Raw genomic sequence first — 15,661 nt, forward strand, 5'->3', positions numbered from 1 at the left:
TTCAGTGAGGAATTGTGGAACTTGGTCATACCACGGCAGCCATGGAAACAGACAGCTGACTGAATACATTTTTCCTATGGCAAGAATTTGTTTAGAAGCTAACTAACTAGCTAGTCGACGAGATAAGGTAAACTAGCTACATGCACTTAAACTCATATTATTAGCTAGCTACCACCTCCCTACAATAACGACGATACAGGTTTTCTAACTGTATAGGCAATTTAGCTAGCTGGCAAATTATAGTAACTACTATAGCCAGTAACGTAAACTGGTTTACGCTAGCTAACGTTATTGCTAATTTAGCAAGTCAAGAGGGGGGCTAGGCTAGATAAGCTCAACCATGTTCCACGGGGAACGGGCTCCTCTTTCAACGGGTGGAGCCGGTCTACTCCCCGTTAACCGCACGAGGTCATATGGCAGTCTTGTACAATCCAACCTTTCTCCGGTACGACAAAGACGAATTGAACACCAAGTTCAGCCAGGAGAGACGTTGCAAGGACTCGCGTTGAAATATGGAGTATCTGTGAGTAGCTAGACATTGGCATTGCCATTCTTCCAAAATGTTTTGAGTATTTGAAATGTTGCCCCAGCACACATCCTGTCAAGGAGGAGTTTTAACTGCATGACAATTTAAATGGGCAATTTGTGGACTTATGCTATGGTGATAAATGTGTTTACCTTCATAAACCCACATCTGCAATTGTATCTTTTTAACAGATGGAACAAATCAAAAGAGCAAATAGACTGTACACGAATGACTCAATATTCCTAAAGAAGTATCTTTCTATCCCTGTGTTGTCAGACTACAACCGTGATGCTAATATTGGGGTAGATGAGACTGAGGAGGACTCAGGCAAGGTACAGGACAGTACAAGTATCAAAGTCTCTACTCAAAATGGGAAGCCAGTGAACAATTCTGAAAAGACACAAGAAGAAGGTACATCAGAACTTTCTCCAATGAATTTCTTGAAAAGGATGGATCGTATGATCAGCCAGACCAAGCAAGCAGCAGTGAAAAGATGCCAAGAGGGAGAGAAAAGGTAAATTCACCCAGATAACTTCATCATTTGTATTTTTCTGTCCTGTCACAAACTAGTGGTCAGTCTAGTTTATGATGCACTATGCAAAATCGCTCCACCATTTTCTAGTTCCAAAAAATCTAATTTCAGATTGTGACAAAACAAGCAAGTATAGTGTGGAGAATCAATGTACCATCTAAACTGCTGTGAAATGCCTTTTCCATAACCAAAAATATTGTTTTCAACTGTTGGAAGATGGTGTACAAAACCGAAAGAAAAAATATGCAAAAACGATCTTAAGAAAAGGAAGCATAGAAATAGCTCACATAGAACAGATACTGGTTTTTAGACTTGCATTCAATGAAAAGGACAGATCTATAACACAAATTTCTATGTGTAAGTTGTCGGTCGCCCAAAAATTACATATTGCAGCTTTAACTTTGTTGAAATGATAATATCCATCTAAACGAGTAGGGTGTCAATGTGATGATGTCATGACATCAGTAGCATGTAATTATGTCAAGGGTTCCCTATTTTTTTTGGCCCATGACCCCATTTTGAAATAAAAACAAATGTGCCACCCCACCATGTAAAAAAGGGGTATGTAATCAACAGCCAATGTTTCTTTTTTAAAATTGTGACTAAGACAGTACTTTTGACAGTATTTCAATCTGAAGAAAGTATGGTTTGAAGTGACAGAAATGCAACAGAAAGGTATTGGGAAGTTCAGAAGATGATCAGGCAATATTTTTGTATGATCTTCTGTCTAAAAAAAAGTCTGATTTAGTTCCTGGTCTTGTCCACTCTGTTAATTATTCCAATGCAGCATTGTGGTCATTCTAGAAGGAAACAAAGTCTTGTCTTTGAGTGATGGGATCATAACATTTTGAATCTTAAACGGTTCAAAAGATGGAGACATATTTGTAGGAAGAAAACAGAAACCGTTCTGTTAATTGCATCAAGTGGCAACCGCAATTTAAAACAAATGTATTTACATTTTTCTCGTGACCCTATAGTTTGGACAACACTGTGTTATGTGCTTAGCTCTTCATACAATGTTTGATTTAGTCAAGGTTCTGTTTATTTCACCTGTTGGGGTTTTCCATCACAGTTTGACATCTTTGGAAGCAGATTGTACCAGCAAGACAACAGACCGTCGATTTACAAGGTCAAACAGTGCCACGGTCGTCACCTCTCCCAGAATGCATCAGCAAGCCATACTTGGTGCAGTGCCCCTCATCATCACCAAATGCACCAATAAACTGTGAGAAAGAGAGGATGAGATCTTTGAGTTGTGATTTCATTGCCTCTGTCAGGCAGATCATGGGACACGTGGTACTAATACAAAAATCAAAGGGTTAGACGTCCATGCTAATCTGGCATTACAGATTTAGGAGAGTTCTTATTTTCACTGATGAGTAACTTGCTGCTATATGGACTTGGTAGTTGAAATTTGGTTGTTAGCACTGTTGATATAATTGTTTTGCTGATAGCGTGAGTTTCATTTTGACATAAGAATACTTCTTATTAGGCAAGTAATTAACTACTACCAAGTTATTTAAAGTTGTAGTACATTGAATACGTATTTATATATTTGCCATGTCCAGAACAGCACTGTCTGGTTGTCTGTTTACTACACAAAACGAGAGTCAGAATGTGGTACTTTGACTTGTGTTTGTATGTTAGTGTGATCATGTAACTATCCAAGTTATGCTTGGCCACAGGCGCTAGATCATTTGAGTTTTGCTACCTTGTAGTGTCTTATGCAATGTCAGAAATGTGAAAAAAAGTCTTGGAGAACAATAGAAGTTGACTCTAAAAAATGTATTTATTATTGAAACCAATGTGAGTTGGTATAGCCTAGTCTTTATTGGGTGTTTGCTACAATTATGCAATGATGTACATATTTATTTTTAGAAGAATACTGAGCACTGCACTTTCATTTTCTAATCCTGGCACTAGGTTGTGGTATGGTTGCCTTGGTATTTAATTTAATTTTGCCAACCAACTGTATTGTTACAGTACTGAATTGGCTATACTCAATCAAAGTGAGGAACTTGTTGTTTCTCCTTGCTATTTCAACGAAAGACAAAACGATATTCTTCTGGTATGGTTTTTTGTTTCACACTAAACCTTTCTGCTGTTTAAATAAATCCAGAGGTGTAGTTTCGAAGTACAATATATATTTGATTTTGCCTTAGTTATTTCAGAAGCATCTGGCCTGGTTACTGGTTTTTATATGTGATGTTACTGTTAATTCACTAGTTTGTCCCTTTTTTTACCCAGGTATTTCCATTTAGCTAACCACCTACAGTACCAGTCAAAAGATTGGACGCATCTACTCATTCCAGGGTTTTTCATTATTTGTTATATTTTTTACATTGTGGAATAATAGTGAAGACATAAACTGAAGACATAATAACACACATGGAATCATGTAACCAAAAAAGAGTTAAACAAATCTAAATATATTCTATATTTGAGATTCTTTAAAGTAGCCACCCGTTGCCTTGATGACAGCATTGTACACTCTTGCCATTCTCTCAACCAGCTTCATGAGGTAGTCACCTGGAAAGCATTTTAATTAACAGGTGTGCCTTGTTAAAAATGTATTTATGGAATTTCTTTCCTTAATGTGTTTGAGCCAGTCAATGGACATTGACCGGTGGAAATCTGTCCTTTGGTCTGATGAGTCCAAATTTCAGATTTTTGCTTCCTAATGCCATGTCTTTGTGAGATGCAGAGTAGGTGAGTGGATGACCTCCGCATGTGTGGTTCCCACCGTGAAGCATAAAGGAGGAGCTGTGATGGTGTGGGGGTGCTTTGCTGGTGACACTGTCGTGATTTATTTAGAATTCAAGGCACACGTAACCAGCATGGCTACCACAGCATTCTGCAGCGATACATCATCCCTTCTGGTTTCCGCTTAGTGGGACTATCATTTGTTTTACAACAGGACAATGACCCAACACATCTCCAGGCTGTGTAAGGACTATTTGGACCAAGAAGGAGAGTGATGGAGTGCTACATCAGATGACCTGGCCTCCACAATCACCCAACCTCAACCCAATTGTGATGAGTTGGACCGCAGAGTGAAGGAAAAGCAGCAAACAAGTGCTCAGCATATGTGGGAACTCCTTCAAGACTGTTGGAAAATCATTCCTCAGGAAGCTGGTTGAGAGAATGCCAAGAGTGTGCAAAGCTGTCATCTGTGCAAAGCTGTCATCAATGCAAAGGGTGGCTACTTTTAAGAATCTAAAATATATCATATATTTTAATTTAACACTTGTTTTTGATTCCATATGTATTATTTCATAGTTTTGATGCCTTCAATATTATTCTACAATGTAAAAAATAGTAAAAGAAAGAAAGAAAGAAAAACCTTTGAATAAGTAGGTGTGTCCAAAACGTTTACTGGTACTGTATGTACATACTGGTACTGTATGTACACACATTGCTGTCAATGTATTAATAAATTGCACATATTGTACATTTAATAACATCAATATATTCACAAATGGTCAATAAAAAAGGGACTAATTTACAAGGCATTTATTTCTTTCCAATCCTATGATTTATAAGGCCCAAATTATTTTAAAATATTCCAATCCAGTTTCTCTTTGGGCCTTGTGAAATTACTCTCTTGTATCTCCACAATTAATGTGCACTGTTTTCTCCATAAGCTTTTATATTTTCTTCGATACATGCAGTACTGAGTCATTGCCAGCTAGACCACTAGATGGTAGTACTCTATTCTTATATTTCACCGCTTGCTTTTAACCCTTGTTTTCATTCTGTCAGTCAGTATTGTGCAGTCATTGAGGTTTATCTTTCCCTATACAGTACATAATATGGCGAGCAAGAGAGAAAAAACGACAGAAAAACTAGAATGGTAAATGAGTATGTGAAACCTTGGACGGAAATTCCGCTGTATAAAATCAGGTGGTTGACACAATCTTAACCTAATCCTGACTTTCCAGGAACTCCATTCGTGGAGACACAATTCATCAGGAGACATTAACTATACATCATCCTGCATATTCTCATATTCTTTCACTTTGGGCAGTACCCTTTTTGGAAATTAACAGATCAGTGAGTGACTACATCAAGTAAAACTTGGGTCACAAATCTCGCCAGTTCTCATTTAGAGCACGGACACTTACTGTCCTTACACACAGTCCTCTCTTGAGTTCTAAGCAGACCCCTTCAAGCAGATCTCCCAGTGTCTCTCTCACAATCATAGACTTGCTCACACTCTCATAATGTCCCCTCCTCCAGCAGACGGTTGAGGCCGGTGCAGATTTTGGTGAGGTTGGGTTTAAAGGATCCATCAGGGTTGTACAGCTGGGTCAGAAGCTCTGGATCGGAGTAATGGTTGAATACGTGGTTGATGCGACCATGGGATTTGGGCGTGAGGTGGGAGTCGACTAGCTTCAACAACAGATCTCTGCATTCTGTCAGGATCTCCGACATTACTGTCTTGTCAAAGGTGAACTCCACCTGAACAAGAAGAAGTGGGAAATAGAGATTGGATAACAATGTCGTCATCGTCTTATCTGTTTTGATAGAGAATGATGAGCCGTTAATGCATAGAGGTCTATGATCAATTAACTCACTGTAACATTATAGAGTTATGCAAGATGCTGGCATGTTTACCTCATAGAAGCTGATGGCTGTCATGGCTCCTTGATGTAGCTTCTTCTTGAAGTCCTGGGCCAGACTCAGCTCCTCTGGGCTGAAACGGTTGTGTCTGAACAGCACGCCAATCTTCACTGCTATCTTGATCAGGTCCTTCACCACCTTCTGGGCCTCTGAGCGGTTGCCTGAATACTCTTTGGAAACACGGTAGAGCTCGTCCAGAATCTCACTGCTGGTGTCGTCTATGAACATATGGACCACAGACTTGTTGGCCATGTGGCTGAGGATCTTCTTCTGGGCCTGCATGGCCATATCCTTGGAGCTGAATGACTCCATCCTTACCTGGGGGTTGGGAGAGAGAAGTGAGCAGAGATGGCTTATTATGTTATTTCTAACTCCTAGCTCAGCCGTGCCACAGGATCTCCCTCAGTTCAGTTTTCTGTGCTTTTTGTTTTCGTATCACAGAGAATCCAACTGAGACATACATTAAGCTCAGGGGATGTTCCATGGGTAATACCCATGGTGGAAGAAGTACCCAATTTTCATACTTGAGTAAAAGTACAGATGCCTTAATAGAAAATGACTCAAGTGAAAGTCACCTAGTAAAATACTACTTGAGTAAAAGTCTAAAGATATTTGGTTTTCAAAAGTATCAAAGTAAATGTAATTGCTAAGATATACTTAAGTATCAAAAATAAAAGTATAAATCATTTAAAATTCCTTATCTAAAGCAAACCAGACGGCATAATTTTCTTGTTTTTTAAATTTATAGATAGCCAGGGGCATGGTCCAACACTCGGACATAATTTACAAACAAAGCATGTGTTTAGTGAGTCCGCCAAATCAGAGGCAGTAGGGATTACCAGGGATGTTCTCTTGATAAGTGTGTGAATTAGACAATTTTCCTGTCCTGCGAAGCATTCAAAATGTAATGAGTACTTTTGGTTGTCAGGGAAAATATATGGAGTAAAAAGTACATAATTTTCATTAGGAATACAAGTTGTCAAAAATATTAATAGTAAAGTAAAGTACAGATACCACAAAAAACTACTTAAATAGTACTTTCAAGTATTTTTACTTAAGTACTTTACACCACTGGGTAATACCCACCGAGGCTACAGCCTCTCCCCACACCGTGTCCCTGTCAGGGGAGTGAAGATACAGAGAGCTAACCCTCATGGGAGGACATGAGTGCATCTACATCATGTAAACACACACAACTGTTGCACCACACACCATTTAACAGGACTAGTGTCATTGCAGCTTTGTCCTGCAGCCGTGTTACAGGTTCATTTGATGTATTCATATCAAATTAACACAGTAGGTTCCATGGTACACCTATGGAATTGGGCCTAACCTTCAAGTAACACAGTCTAATGCCCAGAAGATACCACTTTTTAGTATACGCCTTTATACATGAAATAGATCATTTTTTGTGTAACTTTACATTGTGGCCAAATCATTTTCAACATTGTAAAAATGGGTACGAACTATGTATAAAAGGTTACGCAATTCCTACCATTGGTTTCTGTTACATGTTGAGAGCATTCACAATCATCCTGTGGTGATCATTTCAGGGCTGAATCTCCACTTAAAGCCTGTGTGGACAAGTATGTGAGAGAGGCAGGTAGACTGCATAGCTCAGGCAGGTTTCTACAAGTGCTCCTAGATTGCATCAGAACAGGGGGAATGGAGCAAGTCATGGCCCTAGACCCAATGGCTTTCCCATAGGAAAAAATATTTTTGGTTACAGGTAGAACCCTTTGGCGTTCCATGTAGAACCTTCTGTGGAAAGGGTTCTTTCTACCTGGAACCAAAAATGGTTCTTCAAAGGGTTCTCCTGTAGGGACAGCCGAAGAGCCCTTTTAGGTTATAGAAAGCACTTTTTTCCCCAAGGGTGTATATTTACTGTCTTGGAATCCTCCCTTAGGCAAAATGTCTTGCATTGAGGTATCCTTTATGTGGCAACAAGGCCTTCACACATACGGGGGTTTTTAAATTGCTTCAGGGCCTTTATTCACAAAGAGTCTCAGAGTCCTGATCTAGGATGAGTTTAATATTTTGGATAATAATTAAAAATATTATATTGACAGACAGGAAATGGTCCTACATCAGCACTCCTATTCTGAAAGGCTTTATGAATACGGGTCCAGGTGTGTGTGTACTCGATCCTAATTTTATTTATTTATTTAATTTTTACCTTTATTTTACTAGGCAAGTCAGTTAAGAACAAATTCTTATTTTCAATGAGTGGGTTAACTGCCTGTTCAGGGGCAGAACGACAGATTTTGTACCTTGTCAGCTCGGGGGTTTGAACTTGCAACTTGCAACCTTCCAGTTACTAGTCCAACGCTCTAACCACTAGGCTACCCTGCCGCCCCAGATAGACAGTCGTCTATCTGACTCACAATTGATGCAGTAATCACTGAATGCAAATGACTTTTCCCACCAATAAATCAAATGATCCTGACGTACTAATAGGCATACCTCGCTAATAGCCTATGTTCCACAATCAGCAAACACACATCTCCCATATGACATCCCACTGGGTTTTTATTACATGCATATCCAGTGTCACATTTCTAATGGTACGCTCCAGTACAAAGCCTCCGCTCTCTGCGGGAACATTCATTAGATTAATTTCCCTTAACGATGATAATGGAAGTGGAACAGCATGATAGCTATTTCAGATTCACTCTCAATCTCATTCCAGTGCAGAAAAGCCCAGTGTGGATTGGGAGACGAGCACACCCATCAGCCATGTATCCTCCCTCCAGAACTATGGAGCCACAGCTGGCTCTTTGGCTGGGCTTAAAGGAAAAGTCACTCTGTTTATTTGACTAGTCTGCTAAGGGTCAATTGTTTACAGTAAGAAATATGATATTTGGGTTGTCTTCATGCGACAGCCCAGAGTACAAGAAAAAACACTCTCCCGTAATGGACAGCACAGGGCAGACTGATAACACTTTTTTTATGTTTACACAGTTCATGTGGAGTACAGCAACAATGACCATGTACACATTTAGAGAGCACTCAATAAGGTACATTTGAGTTGCTATCCATTAGGCTATGGATAGAAGAGCAGACATTAGTACATTTTCAGGAAATGTAAAAGCCAAGCAATGTGGGTCTTCCATGACTCCAGTGTTAGGAGGGCAGGTTGTGTGGATCAAGTAGAGCTGTGCTGACTGACTTGGAGATAGTGGTCGCTTGATTGTAAGATTGGGGAAGGAGAGGTAAATATTTAGCATTCCGTAGATGACTGCTGAGGGTGTGTGTGTACGTGTGTGTGTGTACCCACAGGGCTTAGCAGGGGAATCGGGGAGTCCCTTCCACTTCCCTGGACAGAACGTGACTTCTACTGCTGCTATTACAAAGCACCAGGTCAAGCAGACATGTTTCACTAACACTAGCCCTATAGGCTTATGTCACCTGCTGCCTGTCACCAGACTTGAGTGGTATTATGGGGCATTGAGGCCTCCCAGTTCCTATAGTGTCTATTCAGAAGGGTGAAATGTGAAATATATCATACAGGATGGACATGACTTTTAATCATATGACTTTTAGCCACAGAGAATATGTGCAGTTCTACCACCTCATTGAACACACTCCTGGTGCCATTATCATGAGCTCAGGTCCAGACCTTTCTTTTCAATAGAGGACCTCACAAAGTGCGGAACTTTCCAGTTTTTCTCTCAGCATTTAGTTGGTATGGGTTTCTAAATCAGGCTATGTCCCGTGTGTGTGCAGGTTCAGCATGTGGCACAATAATGGACCAAAAAACTGGCATCACAACGGTATTGCTTCATTAACAATAGTGTTGGACTGAATGCTTGCTGTTTGATGCTGGCAGTTTCTCATTCAAAAGTGTTCATACAATATGATTTATGCACATGTTTTGTCAGTCTTGTAACGTTTCTCAACGTCTTTGAAGAGTTGTTGTTCAAGACTGATACACAACTCTTCTGGCTTATTAGGGAAGCGAAACAGAGCAGTTGGTTTGTGGTGACCAATTTTGTTTTTACCTCTTACTGTCTGTCCAACACATTGATGTGTCATTTCCATGTCTTTGTCTTTCGCTCTGACTGGCTCTCTGGCACTCTCAATCCGTGTACGCTAGTATAGAGGAAAATAAAGTCCACAGCTTGTTTGATTGTGCAACCTCCACCAGGCACAGATGGTTTCTCTCCTCACATATACAGCTGTCTGTCAGGACTGGGTTCCGTTTGTACCTGTTTCAGCATGACTGAGTGTACGTACATACACGTCTCCCACGTCCAGTGTAAGTTAGAAAAGTATCGAAGAGGAATTCACACATGATCTTATTTGTTTGTTCAGTACCACCTTCCTTCTCACTTTATCCATATAGGTCTAACCTGGTATTGAAAGATGTAACAAAAAACGTCAAGCTCGCTATAATAATAACACAAGTGTTATATTTGCAAGACCGTATGTTATTTCTGTCAAAGGTAGAGCTAACTGTGCATAGAAAATACATGGTTGAGTTGTTATGAGATAGAGAAAGCCCTGAGAGTCTTCTTACCTGTGTGTGTGAGAGAGTCCCCCTCCCTCCTTCGTGTCAAACGTCTCAGTCCCCACGGCACGTGGCTCAGGTTGTCAGCATTGAGCACTCGTTAATGGAATCCCTTCATCTTATCAGGTGAAAATAAAAGAAAATCCCTCTGTGTCGCGTCTATCTGTGCTGCTCGCCACCATCTCAAGATAAATGTCAGTTGTACTTCCTTGAGGAACTAAATTGCTATGACACACCCCTTAGTGTTTCTATCTCTCCTTCTTTCTCGTGTATTTCCTTATAAAATTCAAATTAAAACTTTTGTTCCTCTTCAAACTACAGTATCTATCTCTTGCTTTCCTCCCTCTTCATACTTTATCAGTCTCCCTGTTTCTTTTTGTTTCTCTCTCTCATCCACTCTGTTCCCCTCTCTCTCTCTCTCTCTCTCTCTCTCTCTCTCTCTCTCTCTCTCTCTCTCTCTATCTGCTGACAGTGGGCCTCTGCTTGTCCTGACAAGTGAAAACCCCAGAAAGAATTTAGCAATAATCCAGTAACACAGTAATTTGAAAGGGGAGCGGCTTAACCCTTTTTGTGTTCATCATTGCAGGAATGCAGCTTCTGTCAGCAATGGACTCCATGTCACCTCTGCTCTCCAGCAATGTATAGATTCATATAGTTCATCCTAAACCTTTAACATTTTCACTGCTTTACTTGTGTCAGTATAATTTTGACCCTGGTGGCACAGTAGAGTATGGATTATACCGTATGGAGTGTATACTGTATATACTGTATTATAACTACATTGGCATGAATGAACAGTGTTTCAAAATACTCACATTGGTTTGAAATGGAGGGAAGTCAGTAAAGACTGATGGCTATATAAGACCTATTTACCAGCTTTGTTTGCATTGGTTGCCATAGATTTTATCTCTCACTGTGTTGTCTTAGTTTCAATTGATGTTGAATTTGTAAAAAGCAAATACATAGACATAGGTAGACTGAGGTAAAATAATACAGTGCATAGTGAAAGTCTACACATCCCTTGTACATTCTTCACATTTTGCTGCCTTAAAATACATTCAAAAAAGGCATTACATTTGAAGTGAAAGAAAATTATAGGATTTTTTCCAAATGAATCAAAATGAGGGAAAAATACCAAATACATTGTGGCAAAAAAGTATTTAGTCAGCCACCAATTGTGCACCAATTTGCAAATACCAGCAACAGTGTGTGAACCTTGTGAAGACTTACAGAAAACGTTTGACCTCTGTCATTGCCAACAAAGGGTATATAACAAAGTATTGAGATAAACTTTTGTTATTGACCGAATACTTATTTTCCACCATAATTTGCAAATAAATTCATTAAAAATCCTACAATGTGATTTTCTGGATTTCTTTTCTCATTTTGTCTGTCATAGTTGAAGTGTATGATGAAAATTACAGGCCTCTCTCATCTTTTTAAGTGGGAGAACTTGCACAATTGGTGGCTGACTAAATACTTTTTTGCCCCACTGTATGTTTTGATTGTGTATGTCTTCACACCCCAGAGTTAATACTTGGTGGAAACACCTTTGGCAGTCATTACAGCTGTGAATCATAAGAGTCTACCAACCTTGCACAACTCTTAGTGTAAGTTATATCCATTGTTTTTGTCACAATTGCTCAAGCTCAGTAAATTTGTTTTGGAATCATTGATGGACAGCAATATTCAAATCTTGTCTCTGACCTTCAAGTGAATTTAAGTCAGAACTGACATTGGGCCACTCAGAAACACTCAACGTTTTGTTATTAACATTTGTGCAATTGTTCCTCTGAAAAGTACAATTCTATCCCAGGGTTAGGTTCCTATAAGAGTGAGGCAGGTTTTTCCCAAACATTTTATTTGACCCCCTTTTTCTCTCCAAATATCGATCGTCTCATCACTGCAACTCCCGAACGGGCTTGGGAGGCGAAGGTAGAGTCATACGTCATCTGAAACATGAACCGCCAAACTGCACTTCTTAACAAGTGCAATACACCAAATGAAAGATAAACTTCTTGTTAATCTACACATCGTGTCCGATTTCAAAAAGGCTTTACAGCGAAAGCACAACATATGATTATGTTAGGTCAGAGCCAAGTCTCAAAAACACACACAGCCATTTTTCCAGCCATTTTTGGCGCGTCACGTTCAGTAATGTTTTGCTTCCAAAACATCCGGTGATTTTGCAGAGAGCCACATCAATTTACAGAAATACTCATAATAAATCTTGATAAAAGATACAACTGTTATTCACAGACTTAAAGCTATACTTCTCCTTAACAACCGTGTGTCAGAGAAAACACAGTTCAACTGACGACTGGCCCGCCACAAGGAGTCTCTATTGTGTGATGAGCCAGGTGAAGCCCCCCCCAAAGGTTTTATTTAACCCCCTGGCCGCAAACAACTGTGTATTCCAGATATCCTAGTCTCAGATCCTGAGTTATAAAGGGGGTGCATTTGATAAATATCAACAATTCCTACTAAGGGAAATGTGTTTTGTGTTTCCACTGACCACAATTCATGAATGCTCTGATTCATAACAGGCTTGGCCATTTCCTGATTCAAAAGCTCTGTTTATCTGTAGGTTTATGTGAACGACATCCAGCTGGACCAGCCTGCTAAGGCTCAACCCAGAAAAAAAAAGCTCCATCCAATGGGGCCAAGGCCCTTGAGCCAATTATTGTTTTCAGGTGTCAGGGTGAGCGGTCAGACCAAGGCCCAGTTGAACTGAAGGGAGAGTCTGAACAGATAAAAGCCCACAGTGTGCAGTGGGGATTCAAAGACACCTGCACCTTTGTGTTTTTCTCTTTCCTCCAGCAAGAAATTAACTGACTAGAGATAGTCAACTGTAAAAGTGGGCCTGTCACCATGGCAACAGACAGGAAATAGTGCTTAAGCGGTTTCCTGACGGCTTCCTCTTAATCATGTAATGACATCTCTCTCAGAAATGTCTATAAGGAGAGTTCAGATGCGTGTGTGTTAGGTAGGCCTGTTGCACTCACTAACTGCTAAGTATTCATACCCCTTGACTTGTTCCACATTTTGTTACAGCCTGAATTTAAAATGGATTCAATCTTCTTCTTTTTTTACCCATCTACACCGCATAATGACAAAGTGAAAACATGTTTTTAGAAATTTGACAAAGTGATTTTTATTTTTTTTACATTTTAGCACATTTACTGAAAATTAAATACAGAAATATCTCATTTACATACACTACCATTCAAAGGTTTGGGGTCACTTAGACATTTCCTTGTTTTTGAGAGAAAAGCAATTTTTTTGTCCATTTAAATAACAAACTTGATCAGAAAGTCTACAGTGTAGACATTGTTAATGTTGTAAATGACTATTGTAGCTGGAAATGGCAGATTTTTAATGGAATATCTACATAGGCGTACAGAGGACCATTATCAACAACCATCACTCTGTGTTCCAATGGCAAGTTGTGTTAGCTAATCCAAGTTTATCATTTTAAAAGGCTAATTGATCTTTAGAAAACCCTTTTGCAATTATGTTAGCACAGCTGAAAACTGGTGTTCTGATTAAAGAAGCAATAAAACTGGTCTTCTTTAGGCTAGTTGAGTATCTGGAGCATCAGCATTTGTGGGTTCGATTACAGGCTCAAAATGGCCAGAAACAAAGAACCATATTCTGAAACTCGTCAGTCTATTCTTGTTCTGAAAAATGAAGGCTATTCCATGTGAGAAATTGCCAAGAAACTGAAGATCTCGTACTACCTTCACAGAACAGAAATGGGCTCTAACCAGAATAGAAAGAGAGAGACTTGTGATGCGGCATATGTCTGGAGAAGGGTATAAAACAGTTTCTAGAGTGTTGAACGTTTCCAAGAGCACAATGGTCTCCATCATTGGAAGGGAGGTGACCAAGAACCCAATAACTACTCTGACAGAACTACAGTCTCTATAGCACTTCACCAATCTGTGCTTTATGGGAGAGTGGCCAGACGGAAGCCACTCCTGAGAAAAAGGCACATGACAACATGCCTGGAGTTTTCAAAAAGGCACATGAAAGAATGAGAGCATAAGGCAAAATATTATTTGGTCTGATGAGACACAAATTAAACTCTTTGGCCTGAATGCAAAGGGCTATATCTGGAGAAACCAGTCACAGCTCATCACCTGTCGAACAGCATCCCTACCGTGAAAAATGGTGGTGGCAGCATCATGCTATGGTGATGCTTTTCAGCAGCAGGATCAGGGAGACTGGTAAGGATAGAGGAAACAATAAATGGAGCCAAATACAGGCAAATCCTTGATGAGAACCTGCTTCAGAGTGCAAACGACCTTAGATGACCCCAAGCATACAGTCAAAGCCATGCTGGAATGGCTTCAGAACAATGTGAATGTCCTTGAGTGGCCCAGCCAAAGTCCAGACTTGTGGAAAGACTAAGATTGCTGTTCACCGCTGCTCCCCAAATCGAGACTCAAAGCGGATACAGACATACCCAAGACGACTCAAAGCGGATACAGACATACCCAAGACGACTCAAAGCGGATACAGACATACCCAAGACGACTCAAAGCGGATACAGACATACCCAAGACGACTCAAAGCGGATACAGACATACCCAAGACGACTCAAAGCGGATACAGACATACCCAAGACGACTCAAAGCGGATACAGACATACCCAAGACGACTCAAAGCTGATACAGACATACCCAAGACGACTCAAAGCTGATACAGACATACCCAAGATGACTCAAAGCTGTAATCACCGCCAAAGGTGCTTCTATAAATTATTGACTCAGGTGTAAACATTTCATTTTCAATCAATTTGCAAAAATTTCTCAAAACATGTTTTCACTTTCATTATGAGATAGTGTGTGTAGATGAGTGAGATATATATATATATGTTTTATCAATTTTGAATTCAGGCTGTCACAACAAATATGGAATAAGTCAATGTGTATGAATACTTTCTGAAGGCAATGTACCTTTTCTTTGAGCACAGCTTATGTATAATATGTTACCTCCTTAGTTAAAAGATAAAGGACATTGGGCTTCCCACCTTATATGAATTTCTTCACTAAGTATATTAAACAAATGTCATGATGGGATTTCCATTTGGACATTAATTGAGCTCAGTGTAGGCCTAAAGTCTTTGTATTTTCTGACTGGTGCTTAGCAGTTTTCTGAGCACACATAATCTCCGCTAGCTGTGTTATCTGATACGGGGCCAGGTAACATCTAGATAACAGTGTGTCGGTTCAGAGAAGATCCTTGATATAATCTTATATGTCTGCAGCTGACTGTGACTAGCCTTTTCCCCATTACGTGCACCGATGAGCATGTTATAGAAAAAAAGTTACTATCCCCAGTTCTATAGAGCCATAGCTTCCCTTTTTTCTTTGCCTTCAGCTGTCCCTCTGACATTGTGAGCGAATCACAATTCGCTATTAAGCAAAACATTTAAAGATATCGACAAGGAAACGAACACTTGACG

The 15,661-nt window shown here is 39.8% G+C and overlaps 2 protein-coding genes and 1 long non-coding RNA gene across 4 annotated transcripts in view; 1 reads left to right on the forward strand and 2 right to left on the reverse strand.

Annotated features, from left to right (window-relative positions):
* Positions 1–566, reverse strand: part of LOC118367499 (uncharacterized) — a 10,423-nt gene extending 9,857 nt beyond the window's left edge. For both annotated transcript variants that reach the window (XR_004822123.2, XR_004822121.2), the window contains exon 1: positions 437–566. This is a non-coding gene — a long non-coding RNA (uncharacterized LOC118367499). The remainder of the gene's footprint in view (positions 1–436) is intronic.
* LOC118367498 (lysM and putative peptidoglycan-binding domain-containing protein 1-like) lies at positions 87–4,566 on the forward strand. The gene is made up of 3 exons (XM_035751025.2): positions 87–523; positions 718–1,040; positions 2,131–4,566. Exons 1-3 carry the CDS (start codon positions 341–343, stop codon positions 2,285–2,287), a joined length of 663 nt encoding a protein of 220 aa, XP_035606918.1. The 5' UTR covers positions 87–340; the 3' UTR covers positions 2,288–4,566.
* On the reverse strand, positions 4,557–10,603 carry LOC118367500 (tumor necrosis factor alpha-induced protein 8-like protein 2). The gene is made up of 3 exons (XM_035751026.2): positions 10,201–10,603; positions 5,676–5,999; positions 4,557–5,519 (listed from the first exon to the last, which is right to left on the reverse strand). The coding sequence occupies exons 2-3, from the start codon at positions 5,991–5,993 to the stop codon at positions 5,277–5,279; spliced, it is 561 nt and encodes a 186-aa protein (XP_035606919.1). The 5' UTR covers positions 5,994–5,999; positions 10,201–10,603; the 3' UTR covers positions 4,557–5,276.
* Between the last annotated feature and the right edge of the window lie 5,058 nt (positions 10,604–15,661).

Source organism: Oncorhynchus keta, chromosome 34, assembly GCF_023373465.1.
Source record: "Oncorhynchus keta strain PuntledgeMale-10-30-2019 chromosome 34, Oket_V2, whole genome shotgun sequence".
In the NCBI taxonomy this organism is placed as follows: domain Eukaryota; kingdom Metazoa; phylum Chordata; class Actinopteri; order Salmoniformes; family Salmonidae; genus Oncorhynchus; species Oncorhynchus keta.

Bases quoted from the DNA above. Each gene is read 5' to 3' on its own strand.
- LOC118367498 (XM_035751025.2), top strand. From the start codon at position 341: ATGTTCCACGGGGAACGGGCTCCTCTTTCAACGGGTGGAGCCGGTCTA. The intron at 524-717 runs GTGAGTAGCTAG...TCTTTTTAACAG, and splicing joins CGTTGAAATATGGAGTATCT to ATGGAACAAATCAAAAGAGC. The intron at 1,041-2,130 runs GTAAATTCACCC...TTTCCATCACAG, and splicing joins TGCCAAGAGGGAGAGAAAAG to TTTGACATCTTTGGAAGCAG.
- LOC118367500 (XM_035751026.2), bottom strand. From the start codon at position 5,993: ATGGAGTCATTCAGCTCCAAGGATATGGCCATGCAGGCCCAGAAGAAG. The intron at 5,520-5,675 runs GTAAACATGCCA...CTTCTTGTTCAG, and splicing joins CAGCCATCAGCTTCTATGAG to GTGGAGTTCACCTTTGACAA.